The sequence below is a fragment of the Elephas maximus genome, chromosome 4 (genome assembly GCF_024166365.1).
Source record: "Elephas maximus indicus isolate mEleMax1 chromosome 4, mEleMax1 primary haplotype, whole genome shotgun sequence".
Classification (NCBI taxonomy): domain Eukaryota; kingdom Metazoa; phylum Chordata; class Mammalia; order Proboscidea; family Elephantidae; genus Elephas; species Elephas maximus.
This window is the reverse complement of record NC_064822.1, coordinates 53,122,984-53,138,177: the sequence shown is the minus strand read 5'-3', so window position 1 is coordinate 53,138,177 and position 15,194 is coordinate 53,122,984. Positions and strand designations below refer to the sequence as shown.

The 15,194-nt window shown below is 37.4% G+C and overlaps 2 protein-coding genes across 7 annotated transcripts in view; one reads left to right on the top strand and one right to left on the bottom strand.

The window, feature by feature from the left end:
- TASOR2 (transcription activation suppressor family member 2) overlaps window positions 1–9,906 on the top strand; it is a 77,893-nt gene extending 67,987 nt beyond the window's left edge. For 3 of the 6 annotated variants that reach the window (XM_049882059.1, XM_049882056.1, XM_049882061.1), the window contains 6 exons: window positions 1,971–2,096; window positions 3,067–3,220; window positions 4,375–4,480; window positions 8,132–8,313; window positions 8,673–8,787; window positions 9,176–9,906. In XM_049882059.1, the coding sequence (XP_049738016.1) occupies window positions 1,971–2,096; window positions 3,067–3,220; window positions 4,375–4,480; window positions 8,132–8,313; window positions 8,673–8,787; window positions 9,176–9,179 (687 nt within the window). In that variant the 3' untranslated portion in view covers window positions 9,180–9,906. Of the gene's footprint in view, window positions 1–1,970; window positions 2,097–3,066; window positions 3,221–4,374; window positions 4,481–8,131; window positions 8,314–8,672; window positions 8,792–9,175 lie in introns of those variants that run through there. The other 3 variants (XM_049882060.1, XM_049882057.1, XM_049882058.1) reach the window with 2 other exon arrangements.
- Window positions 9,907–12,308: 2,402 nt separating this feature from the next.
- GDI2 (GDP dissociation inhibitor 2) overlaps window positions 12,309–15,194 on the bottom strand; it is a 47,257-nt gene continuing 44,371 nt past the window's right edge. The window contains exons 8-11 of the mRNA XM_049882055.1: window positions 14,916–15,087; window positions 13,650–13,794; window positions 13,370–13,424; window positions 12,309–13,283 (exon numbers count right to left, since the gene is read on the bottom strand). Of these exons, the coding sequence (XP_049738012.1) occupies window positions 13,137–13,283; window positions 13,370–13,424; window positions 13,650–13,794; window positions 14,916–15,087 (519 nt within the window). The 3' untranslated portion in view covers window positions 12,309–13,136. The remainder of the gene's footprint in view (window positions 13,284–13,369; window positions 13,425–13,649; window positions 13,795–14,915; window positions 15,088–15,194) is intronic.

Genomic DNA, 15,194 nt, shown 5'->3' with positions numbered 1-15,194 from the left:
TCACACATATTAAATTTCACAGCTCAGTCTTTATCTGCATATTAAACGTTACACTACAAGGATCTAAAGATTTGTACTATGTTCAGTATTAGGAATGAAATAAAACTTCTCCACGCAGTGACTAATTTTCACAAAAAGTTACCAGTGTAGACAAACCTAGATTCTCTAATGTAAAGACAAACATACTCCAAAGCTAAGATACAGATTTAAAAAAAAAAAAATGATTATTACCTGTGTTCCTCTCTTAGTGTGGATAGATGAGAGGACCCCTTTTGGTTTGGGTTGAGTTTTAAAAATTTGAATATTAGGTTAACATATTTTGGTGAGTACATGTTCCTTAAATTTAAGTGATATAACCATGCTGAAATTCTGACTTGCGAGGATTTAGAATCTGACTTGACTCACCTTAGTTTCTTCATTTTATCCTCTCAGATTTTATATCCTCTTCTATTTTGGGAATAGACTATTTCATAATAATATTTTTTTAATGACCATTGCTTACAATAGAAAATAGCAGATTTTGTGCAAAGGTAAAACTAATCTTCAAGTGAGAAAGTAGACACGTTATAAAATAAACTTGAGAATATGGTACTCTGAAATGTTTAAATGTTTTTAAAAGGTCAGAAGGCTATCCCCAATGATAATGATTGTGTCCTGGAGAATCAGGAAGCATTAATGAGCTGTGGGTTGTTAGGTAAATAACTTAGCTTCTCTGGGTCCTTACTTATTTTTAAAATGGGGAGGATCTACAGAGTCCTTTATTACTGTGGAAATTCTGAGTGCATAGACAAAATATTCCATAGGATTCGATGAAAATGTTGAGCGTATGAGGAAATTTATTCATTCAAAGAGTTTATAAGTGAGGGCTAAAGATTCAATATTTAGATTTTTTTTTTAAGTAGGCTCAGTGTAAAAACAAATCTTGTCTATAATAATTTGCTTTAAAATTGTACCATACATTTTGAGTAATGAACTAAAATAGTCAAAATTTGAGTTGTTTTGAAATCTAAGGGAAACTGATGAAAATAACACTATAAAGGAAAACAACAAGTGGTGGTCAGGCACAGTGGTTTTGATAGAACTAGGAAACAAAACATCAGAGAGTGTGCAACGGAAACATCCAGAACCCTCAAGACAGAGAACATAATGTCAAAGTCACAAGGGCAAGTTTCCCATTTTGCCGAGTTGACTACAACTCACAGCAACCCTACAGGACCGAGTAGAACTGCCCCATAGGGTTTCCAAGGAGTGGCTGGTGGATTCGAACTGCACACCTTTTGGTTTGCAGCTGAGCTCTTAAACACTGCACCACCAGGACTCCCAAGGGAAGGTAGGGTTAAGGAATTTCTGTAATTATACAAACAGTCTTACTCTGAAGCTAGTCTGTTTGATATGGTAGTAAATTGCATCTCCACAATGCTTTATAACCAAGTCCTCTCTGTGGAGCAGGTTTCAACTACATCTCCTATCTTACTCAGGTACCTAGATTCGTATTTCCCTTACCTAGATTCAAGGGACTATGAAACCAGTCCCGTTAATGAGACTCAAAGGAATGTATAGGTATTATGGATAATAAAAGAAGAAAAAAAGGTCTCGAAATGTTTGACTAGAAGTGGCATGTTTAGGGTAAATATCTAACATCTCAAAGGTAATTCCGTTGAAGAAGGTGAGACTTGTTTATATATATTGATATGTTTTTAAAAAAAATGGGCCATTGATACTTCACGAACAAAAGATTACGAAGTGCCTTGCTGTCTAAAAGCAGTTGTTAATGATACCCAAGAGCCATCTGTTTTATATATAAAAGAGTTTATTTAGTAATAAGACAAATTGCCATTTATGTTGCCTTGATAGGATATAATTTAGTAAATAGGATAAATTGTGCTCTTTTCATGGATTTTTAGCAAACCATAAAAGTAGTTCCGTGTAGGTGTCCCATTGTTTAGAAATGGCTACTTGTGATCTTTCAGAATATTCTGAGGAAAGGAGGCCATATAGAAATTGAACCTCAGCGTTTCTGTCAGGCTTTTCACAGGGAGAATGATACCCTGATAGTCATCATCAGAAACGAGGACATATCATCCCATCTGCATCAAGTAAGTCTAAAATCTCTTAAAAAGAAACGAAGTCCTGGCATTTCATGTTATTCTGTAATTATCAGACTTTTCACTGCCTTTATTATTTAGGGAAGAAGTTAAAACATATTACCATTGAATCTTTAAGTGGGAAAATAATGGGATCAAGATGATCTACTGTGTTGTAATAATACAAAGGTATTGGTAGGGCAAATTATATTTTAGGTCCTTGTAATTCTCCCTTTTAAAGACAGATTTCTTATTGATAGATATTGAGAGATGCAGTTTTATATCTCAGATGAGGAAATTTACCAGTATCTTACCTCTTTTCATAGTTGTCCCTTAGTTAATTTGGAAACTTTCTTAAATCTGTAGCCAAAAAATAGACTGAGTCCTCAGTTTATCTTTTATGTGCTCCCTAATTATATTTGTCGGTTTTATGAATAGAAAGCTATACCTGTTTTTTCTATATTGCAACTGGACCTCCTATTTTCTAAGTTATACTGTTACGATATTTACTTATTCAGTAAAAGTAATGCTGGTGCCAGTAAGTTCCAACTTAGGGACATAAGGTAGGTATATGATTCTGCTGTTGTCCATGGGTAGTAACATGGACCGTTAACGTACTGACACTGGGACAAGGGAATGATGGTGTGACTTCATATGAAATAGCTAGCTACTTTACAGGTCCCCAAAACCTCAGGTATGCTCTTTCCTTACTTATTTTTATTTCCACCTTTTGAGTGCTTTTAGAGACTTGTTTTTAATTAATTTTGATGAGTTTGCAGCCATTGATGATGAACTGAGTAAATACATTCCTTATGTGTGGCAAAATTACCAGTCAGTAATAAAGGTTAAAAGGTATGTTCAGCTTTTCTTCCTGGACCTTGAAACCTTTGGGTAGAAAAGAAACAAAAGGCAAGTGTTTTAAAAAAGAAAAACACGACCCGATCAACCTGTCTTCACTGGGGGGTCATTTTCTGTTGAACAGATTCCTTCTTTGCTGAAGCTGAAGCATTTCCCCAATGTGATCTTTGCTGGAGTAGACAGTCCTGAAGATGTCCTTGACTACACCTACCAAGAGCTGTTTCGTGCAGGAGGCTTTGTGGTGTCAGATGACAAAGTATTAGAAACTTTAACATTAGGTTGGTCTGTTATTTTTCTTTCTTTGAAGTTTACTCTAATGCAATTTCTCCTCACCCAATGACCCAAATATTTCCTCGAAAAGAAGCTATCAACTCCAGATAATAGTTGCCACCTTTGAGGGCTTAATTTGCGCCGTACACTATGCTAAGCATTTTTTTTTATATATAGTTTGATATAATCCTTATTCCCAGAGCCCATGTTCTTAACCACTTTTGTTTTAATTATCTTCACTACCAGACCTGCTTCTCTTTTAAGTACCCTTCCTCTTAACCCCCAAAAAACCAAACCCGATGCAGTCGAGTCGATTCCAACTCATAGCGACCCTATAGGGCAGAGTAGAACTGCCCCGTAGAGTTACAAGGAGCACCTGGCGAATTCGAACTGCTGACCTTTTAGTGCGCCTGAATTCCTATTCATACAAATTTGAGATTTTATTGTTGTATTTGACTTTTCCATTTGCCAATTAAAGCCAGCTACATGTTTAGAATCGGCCTTCTCTTCTCTATTTCTATTGCCATCACCCCTACTATCTCACTGATACCATAGCAATCTGAAAATGACTACTAAAAGTTGTCTTTATTGTCTTCTTGAACACTGACCAGTAACTTACATAGTGTATAAACGAAAGAGCGTGGGGCAGATGCTTTTACATGTAATCAAAACCTGCCCTTGCTCTGTTACCATATCAGAACTAAATGTGGATACCACTTCTGGATTAGAAAATAAGGAGGATATACCTTAACAAGGAAAAACATGAATTCTATATGGAAACTGGAGTTAAAAAGTATCTGTAGGTTCTGTATTTAGAAACTGAGACCTATCTTTTCTGTGTCACAATGGGACCTTCTATTTTTGGTGCCTCAACATGATTTTTAAATATTCAGAGCTTTAATTGATGGTAATTGTAGTGCTCTTATTTCTGTGTAGTTCTCATCTCTGTGGTGTGAGTAGGTGGAACTGGGTTGAGGAATCATAGTTGCTGAATCTTTGAAATGCACTATGCACTAGTGAGAGCGGGATACCGCCCAGCACAAGTGGCGATGATGAGACCCTCAAATGTGCGCTCTTATTTTTTACAAGAATAATTACTGGGCTTTGCACAGATCAGAAGAAAACTCAAAACACATCTTCTCTTGCCAAACTTACTCTGTAGTTCAACTGAAGGAAATTGTCAAAACCCTGGAAAAACTAAATGGAAATGGAAGATGGAAGTGGTTGCTTCACTATAGAGAAAATAAAAAGCTAAAAGAAGACGTAAGGTAAGACCTTTATGTAAGGTAAGGTGTTTGTTTACCTGTGTGTGGATTCTTCCCTTCCCGGCACTTTTTATTGGGGGAGGGTGGAAATACCATGTGATCCATCCTACAGTATGCAGTATGCTCTAGACTAGACTGCAGCTAGCGTGGGTCTGCGACAAGATAAGCTTGTGCTGGAATGTAAATCACCTACATCACTAAGCACAATATTTAGGTCTGTTGACTGTTAAGTATTCAGAGCTTTAATGGCTGATAATTGTTGTGCTCTTATTTCTGTGTAGTTCTTATCGCTGTGGTGTGAGTAGGTGGAACTGGGTTGAGGAACCATAGTTGCTGAATCTTTGAAATGCACTATTGCACTAGTGAGAGTGGGATTTTGTTTTTTTGTAGCAGGGCTTTCAATAAAGGAAGCTGTGTACTTAACTGGAAACCCTGGTGGTGTAGTGGGTAAGTGCTATGGCTGCTAAGCAAAAAAGGGTCGGCAGTTCAAATCCACCAGGCGTTCCTTGGAAACTCTGTGGGCCGGTTCTACTCTGTCCTGTAGGGTCGCTATGAGTCGGAATCAACTCAACGGCAATGGGTTTGGTTTGGTGTGCTTAACTAACTTTTTTGGATATTTATTCATATATTAAGTTGTCACAGTTAATAAAAAGGATGAAAAAATGAAACCAGAATCTAGCCTTAACTCAATTTTATCCTGAAGCAGTTATGTTACAAATAGGCAAATCTCTTTAAATCTTCAGCTGTGATTCTTTTAAAATTTTTTTATTGATTCCTTGGATGAAGAGACCTGGGGCTTATGAAGTATCTCTTTCATATCAAAGAAGTCCTAGTGAAACTGATCAAAACAAGAATGGAAATTTTAGTCTGGAGCTCCAGAGGCAGACTGGAAAGAATATCCAGTGACCCATTTGTTAAGTATGGTATTTCAAGCACTGTTAGGTGTTTTACGGCAGTTCTTTTGATCTCAAACTTTATACCTCGGAGGTAGATAGTTTATCTTCACTTCACTCATTTGGGCTTCAACCCCAGAATATTTATCTCTAAAATGACTGTTATTTTCTATTTACCATACTGCTTTCTTCAAAATTAAAAAAGCCTCAGAGAGATAGTAGCTCAAATTGTGAAAGTGCATGAGATCTTTGAAGGAAAGATGTCTAGGAATAGAATTTAAGGAACAGCCTTTACTTAGGAGAGGAACTAGTAAAGGAGAACAAGAAAGAACAAAGAGTTAGTAGAACCAAGAGATGACATTGTCAAGGAAGATAAAGGAGGAAGGTTTAAGGGGTAGACAGTGATCAACAGAGATCACAAAGGCATTAACCAGCACTTTTGGGGGAAATTCCAGTTTCAGTAGTAATTAGTGAGGCAAATTAAAGCTCTTAGGTGGTGTAGCACACCTACAAAATAAGTATAAATTAAAATACTTTAGCATTTGTAGAACGTTGAGTAAACAGAAATACATGACTGTTGCCATTCTAATATGCTCTTCAAACTGTACCAATCTGGCATTATGTAACAGGCATCCAAAAACTCATCATATGCTTTGACATTTGGGGGAATTTGTCCAAAACTAAACTAAAACAACCTTAGCTTTTAAAAACCACTATTTTTACAAAGATATTTATGGCTGTGGGTGATATCAGCAATCGCAAAACCAACCTCAAATTCATCTCTAGGCAAGAGTAAGAGACAGACATACGGACTATGTAGATATACAGTCAGTCCCTGATGATAAGAGTTTAGTTCCTAAATCTGTTTCTAAGTCGAATTTGTACATAAGTCGGAACAGTTTGGTGCAGTTAGTATCTAATATCAGTCAAATGTTTGTCTCAGTATATAATATATAGTTTACCTTTCTATATTTAAAAAACATTAAAGAAACACTTCCAGATACACTAAAACATCTTTAACATAATATAGTAATATTAGTATTTTGATGTGCACCATTTGTTATTATGAACCATTGTATGTACCTTGAATTTTTAATAGGCTTTATGAGGGAGTTGGTTTATGTAAGTTGTACATTCATGATCCAGGGACAGCCTGTAGATACATATATATATATATTTTAAATTTATATGAAATATTGCCATACAAAACTTACACAGTAAGTAAAAGCATTTAAAAAGTCTGTGCACAGTAAAGAGGAAGAAACAGAAAAGTTGCTGTCATAAAACTATGTACACTATGAGGCTAATCATATAGAAATGTACATATACTTAGGGAAAAGCCTGGAAGGAAATTCATCATCATGGTTGTCTTAGTCATCTAGTGCTGCCCTGACAGAAATACAAGTGGATGGCTTTAACAAAGAGAAACTTATTTCCTCACAGTACAGTAGGCTGAAAGTCCAAATTCAAGGCATCAGCTCCAGGGGAAGGCTTTCTCTCTCTGTCGGCTCTGGAGGAAGGTCCTCTAGTCTTCAATCTTCCCATCGTGGAGGAGCTTCTCAGGCACCCGAGGGACCCCAGGTCCAAAGGACGTGCTCTGCTCTTGGTGCTCCTTTCTTGGTGGTATGAGGTCCCCAACTCTCTGCTTGCTTCCCCTTCATCTCTTGCCAGATAAAAGGTGATGCAGGCCACACCCCAAGGAAACTCCCTTTACACTGGATCAGGGAGGTGACCTGAGTGAGGGTGGTGTTACAATCCCACCCTAATCCTCTCAACATAAAATTACAATCACAAAATGGAGGACAACCACACATGGCCTAAGTTGGTAGACACATTTTTGGGGGGACATAATTCAATCCATGACAGTAGTGTTAATAGTGATTATCACTAGGGTTGTGGGAATATGGGTGATGTTGGTTTTCTCCACCATGCCAGGAGGGAGAACGTAAGCGATGGAGAAGACTAGAGGTGGAATCAAGAGCAGAGATGTTAAAAAGTTGAATGCAGAAAGAGTTAAGGATTCATCTTCCTCTAAAAGAGGAAGGAAAAAAGGTAGCAGCCAAATTTTCAGGAGGTACGAAATTAAGAGAACTCTGGCTGCCATCATAGTTTTAATGAACTTGGTGGCGATCTTACCAAAATGTGTGTCAGATGGAGGTTTCGAAGATACTAAAATATTTGGAATCATTGTATATGATACAGGGTGCAGAAAGTGGTAGTAGATAAATGTGTGGCTGTCTCTCTTCCTTGGAATAAGACCCATATTTAAAATCTGTGTTTACAAAAAGAAATCAGTGCAGTTGTGCTGTTTTCAGGCAATTCTGTGACTCAAAAAGTACCTTGTTCTTCCTTAAAGTATGTATATATCTCACATCTTTTTTTCCTGTAGCACCTGTCAGAGTGCTGAAATAGATGTTTGCTGATTGATGGTGATTAGCTTACCTACATCAGTGTGTGGTTTTGATCTCATTCTCATGTTTGTCAAGACAGCTTTTCTCATCTACAGGACACTGACTTCTAGGCTTGTAGGAAGCCCACTGTGCCATGAAAAAGAGCATCAAAAGGAAAGAGAAGAACCTCATGAGTTTGAATGTTTTTACAGAAGTGGTTAAACTAAATAAAAATACAAGTAGTATACTGAAGACAAAGTCTAGAAATAAAATCACTGAAAGTTAAGATGTAGTAGAACATAAACTGTCGTAAACTTAAATACTGGAATCTAAATTTGGTTATTAACATTTCCATGTAAAATATTTTCCAGAGTGGATTCAGTTGCACATAAAAAGAACTTAATAATGAAATCATGTCAGAGTGCAAATATCATTGAGTTGCTTCATTACCACCAGTGTGACTCTCAATCATCAACAAAAGCAGAAAATTTGAAATGTTTGTTAAACCTGCAAATTCAGCATATCGATGCCAGGTTTGCTGTTTTCCTAACAGGTAAATTCAGAGCCTGAGTTCTGCCTCATTTTCATTATTCAGCTCATATCAGAATAGGTCAGCTCTAGAAATGCCCTCCCTAAGTAGTTATTGGATACCCTAAGATCAATCTCTCCAGCCATCAGGAATCAGGGATAAAGTTTTAACCTGTTGTATTTTGATAAATCCACATAAGGCCAGGGTTAGGGAAATGTTACTTTTTTTGTCTAGTAAGTAGTCCTGTAACATAGTTCTTTCCATTAAATTTAACCAGCTCCTACAGGTGTTTGTCCAATTTTATACTTAATCTCTGTTTTATGTGAATATTATCTACGCCCTCCCTTAAAGGAATGACTGAAGTTGTCATTTTCTTTTTACAGATAAGCCTACTGTCTCCAGAGAGGTCTTTGAAAATAGTGGAGTCCTTGTTACAGATGTAAATAACTTTATTGAAAATATACAAAAAGTAGCAGCTCCTTTTAGGAGTAGCTATTGGTAAGAACACTTTATATATAGCTCTCCCACTTGAGTGTAATTGTTAAAAGCAGATTGGCGTGTGTGTAAGGAAACCAGTTGTTTTGAAGCTCTGTTCTTTATACATCATGCTATAAATTTAAAATATTTCTTTGGGGGTGGAAACTGCTGTTAGTTGGGCATAAATGGGAATTTCTAGAGTATCATTAATAAAATAACCAAATTACTTCAAATTACCAACTTTAAAGGATATGCATTTATGCTTTCAGTTGACATAGATTACCAGGACAAAAGATAATGTAGCCTTAAGATACCTACGTGTTTTCCCCTGTAGATAGCATGCCTTTATGATATTTCTTGGTAGTTTTGTTTTAAAGATAGAATTATCATCAATTTTGTGTTTATCCAGGTGATTCAACTGCAGCTTGCATAAACGTGGGCAGTGACAACGAATTAATATTTTCCCTCTTCTTTGGAAAACTTTGAAATACACATGAACTGTCTTCTCATGTTTGAAAAAACCCAATGTTTTACACCGTATGGGAAGTTGTCCTTTCATTTTTTATATTTTGCTAAAATGTTTGACTTCACAGTGGTACAGTAGTTGTCCGTTAGCTTTGGGTTTCAGTGTTAAATAGTATTGTCTTAAATTTTCATTTTAAACAGAATGCCTTCAAAACCATGAATTGAGCTTAATATTAAAAATAAGAAATTAGCTAACATGTTTACTGATTCAAAGCAGAAATATGTTTTTGCATGTTAATGTTAGTAAGGCATATGTAATGCATGTTAATGGTATGTTTGAAAGGTTTTACCACCCTCGTAAACACTCTAATCTTAAATGAATTCATTTGCTGTTATTAAAGCAACAACACTACATAAAGCTAAACATTTTTTTCCAAATGGTGGATGTATAAATTGTCATTTTTCACTTACTCGGTTTTTGTAAATAGTGCACTACACAGTCGACCCTGAGGAAGAAATCATCATATATTTATGATATTAGAAATAATTTCTACAGTAATCTTTAAAACTCAAAACCAAGCCAAAAACTTTTTTGTAAGATACACAGTATCTATTTGGAACAAAGGTTTTTGTACCTAATTTGTTTCCTTTTTTAATAAAGACAACTAAAAATCACTCAGTGGTTTCTGCAGTGACTCTGTAAGCAAAATTGAACTTGTAGAGAATGTTTTAACAATTTTTAAACCATTTAGCCACAATAACTAGCTTGCAGAGGAATCAGTTCCTACCATTTATATCATTTTGGCCTTGCTGTTACATCTCATTACCACAGACCTGCCCAGTACTTTCTGGTATACTTTTCCTCAGTAAGAGAAAATTTCAAGTGATTTCTTTTCACCTATATAGGTGAATATAATATATAGCTTATATTAGACCTATATAGAAGCTTCTTTTCAAAAGTCATTCAATATGCTTTGTAAAATTCCTCCTTAAACAAAAATCCCAATTTTACTGTTTTCTCAGCAGGAGAAGGACTGATGGTTTGAATTATTGACACGATTTTTGCATAGAAAGCTGATCATTTTATTTTTGCCCCCAAGGGCAAGAATCTATTAAGAGGCCATTAATTGTATTTGGTATGCTGAATTTAAAATTACTAAAGAAAAAGAAACTTAACATTTATTAAGCACCTACTACCTACCAGGCACTGTCTGCTTAATATAGTCATCCTTCAGATCTTACCTGAAATGTTAATCTCCTCTTCCTGAAAAGCCTTCCTACACCGACAGGGCCACCTTCCTCAGTTTCCGTACCACCTTTTCTAAAACTATTTTTAGCGTTTAACCAAACCATGTCTCCCGTAGACTGTGAGCTCTCCAGAGACTAACTGTGCCTTAACCATCTCAGTACTCCGTTGGCATAGCACTTAAGTAGGTGATGAATACATATGTTAAATGAATGTAAAAGTTTTCCTCTTCACTTAGTACTAACTCACCTTGTGCCTTTGCCTGTGTTAATAGTTCATAATTTGAAGTATTATGAGAAGGGAAAGGCTTGCTGGAATTTTAATTTTATTGTGTAGCTAAAGCAGTCGCTCTCAAGTAGGGCAGGTTTACCCCAGAGGGAACATTTGACAGTGTCTGGAGACATTTTTGATGGTCACAACTAGTAGGTAAGTAACGAGATGCTGCAGAACATCCTACAATGCACAAGACAGCCCCCACAACAAAGAATTACGCAGCCCAAAATGTCAGTAGTGTGAGGCTGGGAAACTGAGCTAAAATCAGACGATCAGAATAACCATCTCAATTCTTCTTCTAAGTAAGGCCTTTCACAGATCATCTACCTTTGTCTCCTTCATACTTAACTGTAAGAGTCAAAAATAGTCTTAAAAAATACAAGTATACATCGCTTAATATCCATTCAGGCAACATCCAATCACATCTTTGTCCTGGTCCCATAAGGTTTTTTGTTTTTTAGGGGAAAGCAGCCATCCTTTTGTTATTTCCCCCGAGCGGTTTTAAAGACCCCAAAGTCCCAGAGTAAACAGGCAGCGGGGGCTCCAGGGCGAATCCCAATCCCCTCAGGGCCACCTCTGCCACCTCCTGGCTTCACTCACTGTGCAGCCTTTGACTTCTTGCACAGGGCAGTGTCTGCCGTGGCTCCTCCACTCCACTGGCTGGCGCCGGCTGGGCCAGGTGCTCATGGGCTTCTGGCACCAGGCAATGACAGCAGCCGCATGTGATCAGAAAGCAGGCACACCAACTGGGCAGCGGTAGCCAGGGCTGCCACTGCCAGCTGCACTCGGGTTCTGTACCTCCCAGTCCCCCATCCACTCCCCCTTCCCCCAGCCCTGCACCAGCACAAAGTCCCAATGTGGCCGTGGGTGCAGCCCCTGCCCTGCCCAGCCACACACTCTGCAAGGCCAACCTTCTGTATCCAGGGGATACAGCTCTCAGGCTTTATCCTGTGGGCTCCCACAAAGTTTTAACAGGCTTTGTGGAGATTCAACTCTGGATTGTACAGGGACTACCTGTATATAATACGGTGTTTGCACAACGTTCAAATCACGTAACATCCTATTTCACAGAATGTTTTGTGGATGTTAAGCAACGTATACCTGTACGGTTGAAATGTCCTCATTCATCTGTGGCAAATAGCTGCATATACAAAAGACTTGATAGTTCTATCAAGGGAGAAACAGTACCAGTAATTTTTGACTATAGCATTAATTACATGAAAATATTCAAGTATTATAATGGCTGCCGTAAGCAAATTATCAAAGGCAGTATTTGGATTTGTGTGGAAGAGAATACTTTTCTAAACAACTACTAAGAATAATGAGTCTAATAATTATGTCAAGAATTTGGGGTCTACTCACAGTGAAGCCAGATGACGGGCTTTTTACCCATCTAAATTAGGAAGGGTATATACTTGTAGCTACCGGGCATGGCTTTTTACTTTGGCATCTCTTCCCTGGCAAGTTTTTGGCTCTACTGAAGGATATAAGCAGTGGCTTTGTGGTAGTCATAACAGTACTTAATAAAGATCAGGGCACAGACCAATAAACAGAGTACTGGTTTCCAGAGTTTGGCTTTATTTTGCAGTACAGAAATCATTTGGAGCCATTTTGAGGGAGACGTCATTGAAGCAGAGGCTCTGTCAAATCAATACTGCATTGCAGCTTGGTCCATGAAGAGGCCACACCTGGGGTACAAAAGATGCTTCTGCATTCCACCTGCTTTATGATAGGTTTCTTTCCCCTTTTCGCTCATCAGTTTTATTAGATTAAAACACTATATGGAACCATTAGCCACACAGGCTTTCCCCAAATGACTCCCAAAATCAGGAGTTTAGTTAGAATTCTATGCCCACAACAACCAAACTTGTGGCTATGCTATCTGGGCATCGTTATAATACTTGGAGTAACACAAAATGTAAAGTTACAGGGAAAAACCTAGGGATGCTGGAATATTCAATTTAGAATCTCCTTCATGTCAAGAGGACAGACGGCACACAAATTGTACTGATCCAGCTCTTGAGCAGCAGAAGCACATAACTGCAAAGGCTACACCGATTAAAAGATACAAATACTGTATCAAGTTGTCTGTATCAGTATCACAATGTTTTTTTAAAACTGATTCTTTGCTAGGAAAACAAAAAAGCCAGTATTAGTTAAATTGAACAGAATGTGGGAAACTGCCAATTCTGAATACAGCCACTCCATGAAAAAGAGTTAATACATGATATTAAAAAGATGAAGGGGAGGAATATTTACTGGTACAGTACTCTTCAATCTCTCATTTTTGATTACAAAAGCAGGCCTTACAATATTGATTTCATACAATATGCATTATTTGCCAAATTTAAGATTTGTTCTAATTAGACGATAACATGTACTGCTGTTAGTCTTCCCCATAGATGTCATTTTTCTTGCGCTTCATCTCTTCAAAGTCAAATTCGGATCCTGTCATCCTCTTATAGATGTCTTTTATGTCATCGCAGGTTGTCTCAAAGTGAGTTGTAGCATCATAAGCACGAGAAATAAAGATCTGGAAATAAAAATTACAGAGACTTAAAGACTATTGAGGCATGTCTCCCCAATAAAGGCTGGTAATACTTCTGTCTCCACACTCACCTGGCTTTCTGTTCCTAAATCTTTTGGTACAAAGAGGTCACTGATGCTAACAAATCTGGAGGGGAAAAAGAAGTAGGTTAGCAGACCCCGTATTAAATCATCGCTTTGCCTGACTTTCAAACAAGGGATAAGACTGGTAGAGATGAGACACTCCTCATTCAGGACCCCACACAGCAGCCAATGGCTACTTTCATTTTTCTCATGTTCACCCTACCATGGGGCCAAAATCAAAGAACTCAGTTTGCACCTTAGTTGATTTTAATATGACTGCATCACTTACTTCTGTTCAATTGGTTCCAGGAGCTCCAAAGCTGGTCTGATTTCTTTCTCAGGTTCCTTGGTTTCCACAGTTGTACTAGCTATGGCAATGTACTTCCCTTGTGCTGCCACATTGTGTGCAGAAGAAATCATGCAAACATAGATATCTAAAAACAAATGAAATCATCTTATGTCCTAAAGTTTGTAAACCTTGGACATCTGTAGGTCTCACATATTATCATCTGAAAAAGGCAGTCCCTTCTAAGCTTAAATTCTATACGGAAGTAAACAGGGTCATACATAAAGTACACCAATATTTAACAATTGGAATTGTAAGGATTTAGGTGGCAGTAAGCTACTGGATTCTTCCCAGCCTGTCACAGCTAGCTGTGAAAAGCCTGACCAACATGTCAGCTTTCTACCCTTTGGACACTGCATTTTGAAAGGTGTTGAATAGCTAAGATTTATTAAGGGCTGATTTTCCCATTTATTAAAGTAATACACAATTGCAAATCAGTATAAACTATTCCTGAGTTGACATAATAAACTGATATAATTCCAGAGATTCTACTTGGTCTGTACACCTCTACTCTAAAGTAACTGTAAAATTTCCAATATAGAAAATACCTTGGACTTCCTTTATTCTTTTTACCTTCTGGGGAACTATTGGAAGATTATTTCAGTTCACATCCCTTTGTTCTAGTGATAATCTGTGATTTGATATGGGGGGGAACATAATACAGATAGCTCTTTACTGTCCATTTAAAAGCCGATAGCTCCTTTTAAGTTGAATTTTAGATAAATAAAAGATATAATTGAAAGATGGGAACATCTGATGCTTGAAAACCATTGGTTAAAGAAAACAGATTAGGAATTATGATCTTAAAAGTATTAAGTTTATAAATAATGACAAAAAGCAGCTGTATCAGTTCAGAAGTTCAGTGGAGTCAATTAAATAAGCATAAACCTCCACAGACACATGTCAGAGCTGGAAGAGATCGTCAGTTCATCCCTAGCCTCTTGATTCTACAGATGAGGTAGTAAATTCCAAGAGTCACGAACACAAGTAAAAGGCAGAGCTGAGATCAGAACCCAAGCTCCTAGTCAAGTTTCTTCGTTTCAACACAATGCTTCAAGATGACTATGAGCTAAAAGGAACCACATTTTGTGTCCTAAATGTAAAGTCTCCTCCCTACAATACAGCATATAAAATTAGAAAGTTGGGATGAAATATTAAGCAAATGGTTCTACCAAATTCTACAAACATCTGTTGGTCTTCAAAACTCACCTGACTTTCGGTTGACTTGGTTCTGTGGAATAATGATCTGGCATGAGTTGGCATCATTGGTGTTTTTGATTGGGTGGCTTAGGATACATATAACTCTGATCACCTGGCCCACCTTTTGTACCCTATCTTTAACATAGCTGGGATCACAGATGAGCTGTTTACAGCGAGCAATCTGTAACAAAACGTTAAAAAAAGACAGTATTCACTGTCCGTAATATTTTTAAACAGTATATTGATGCCACTTTCCCTGGAAAACAATCTGTTATCTTCATAACCTAA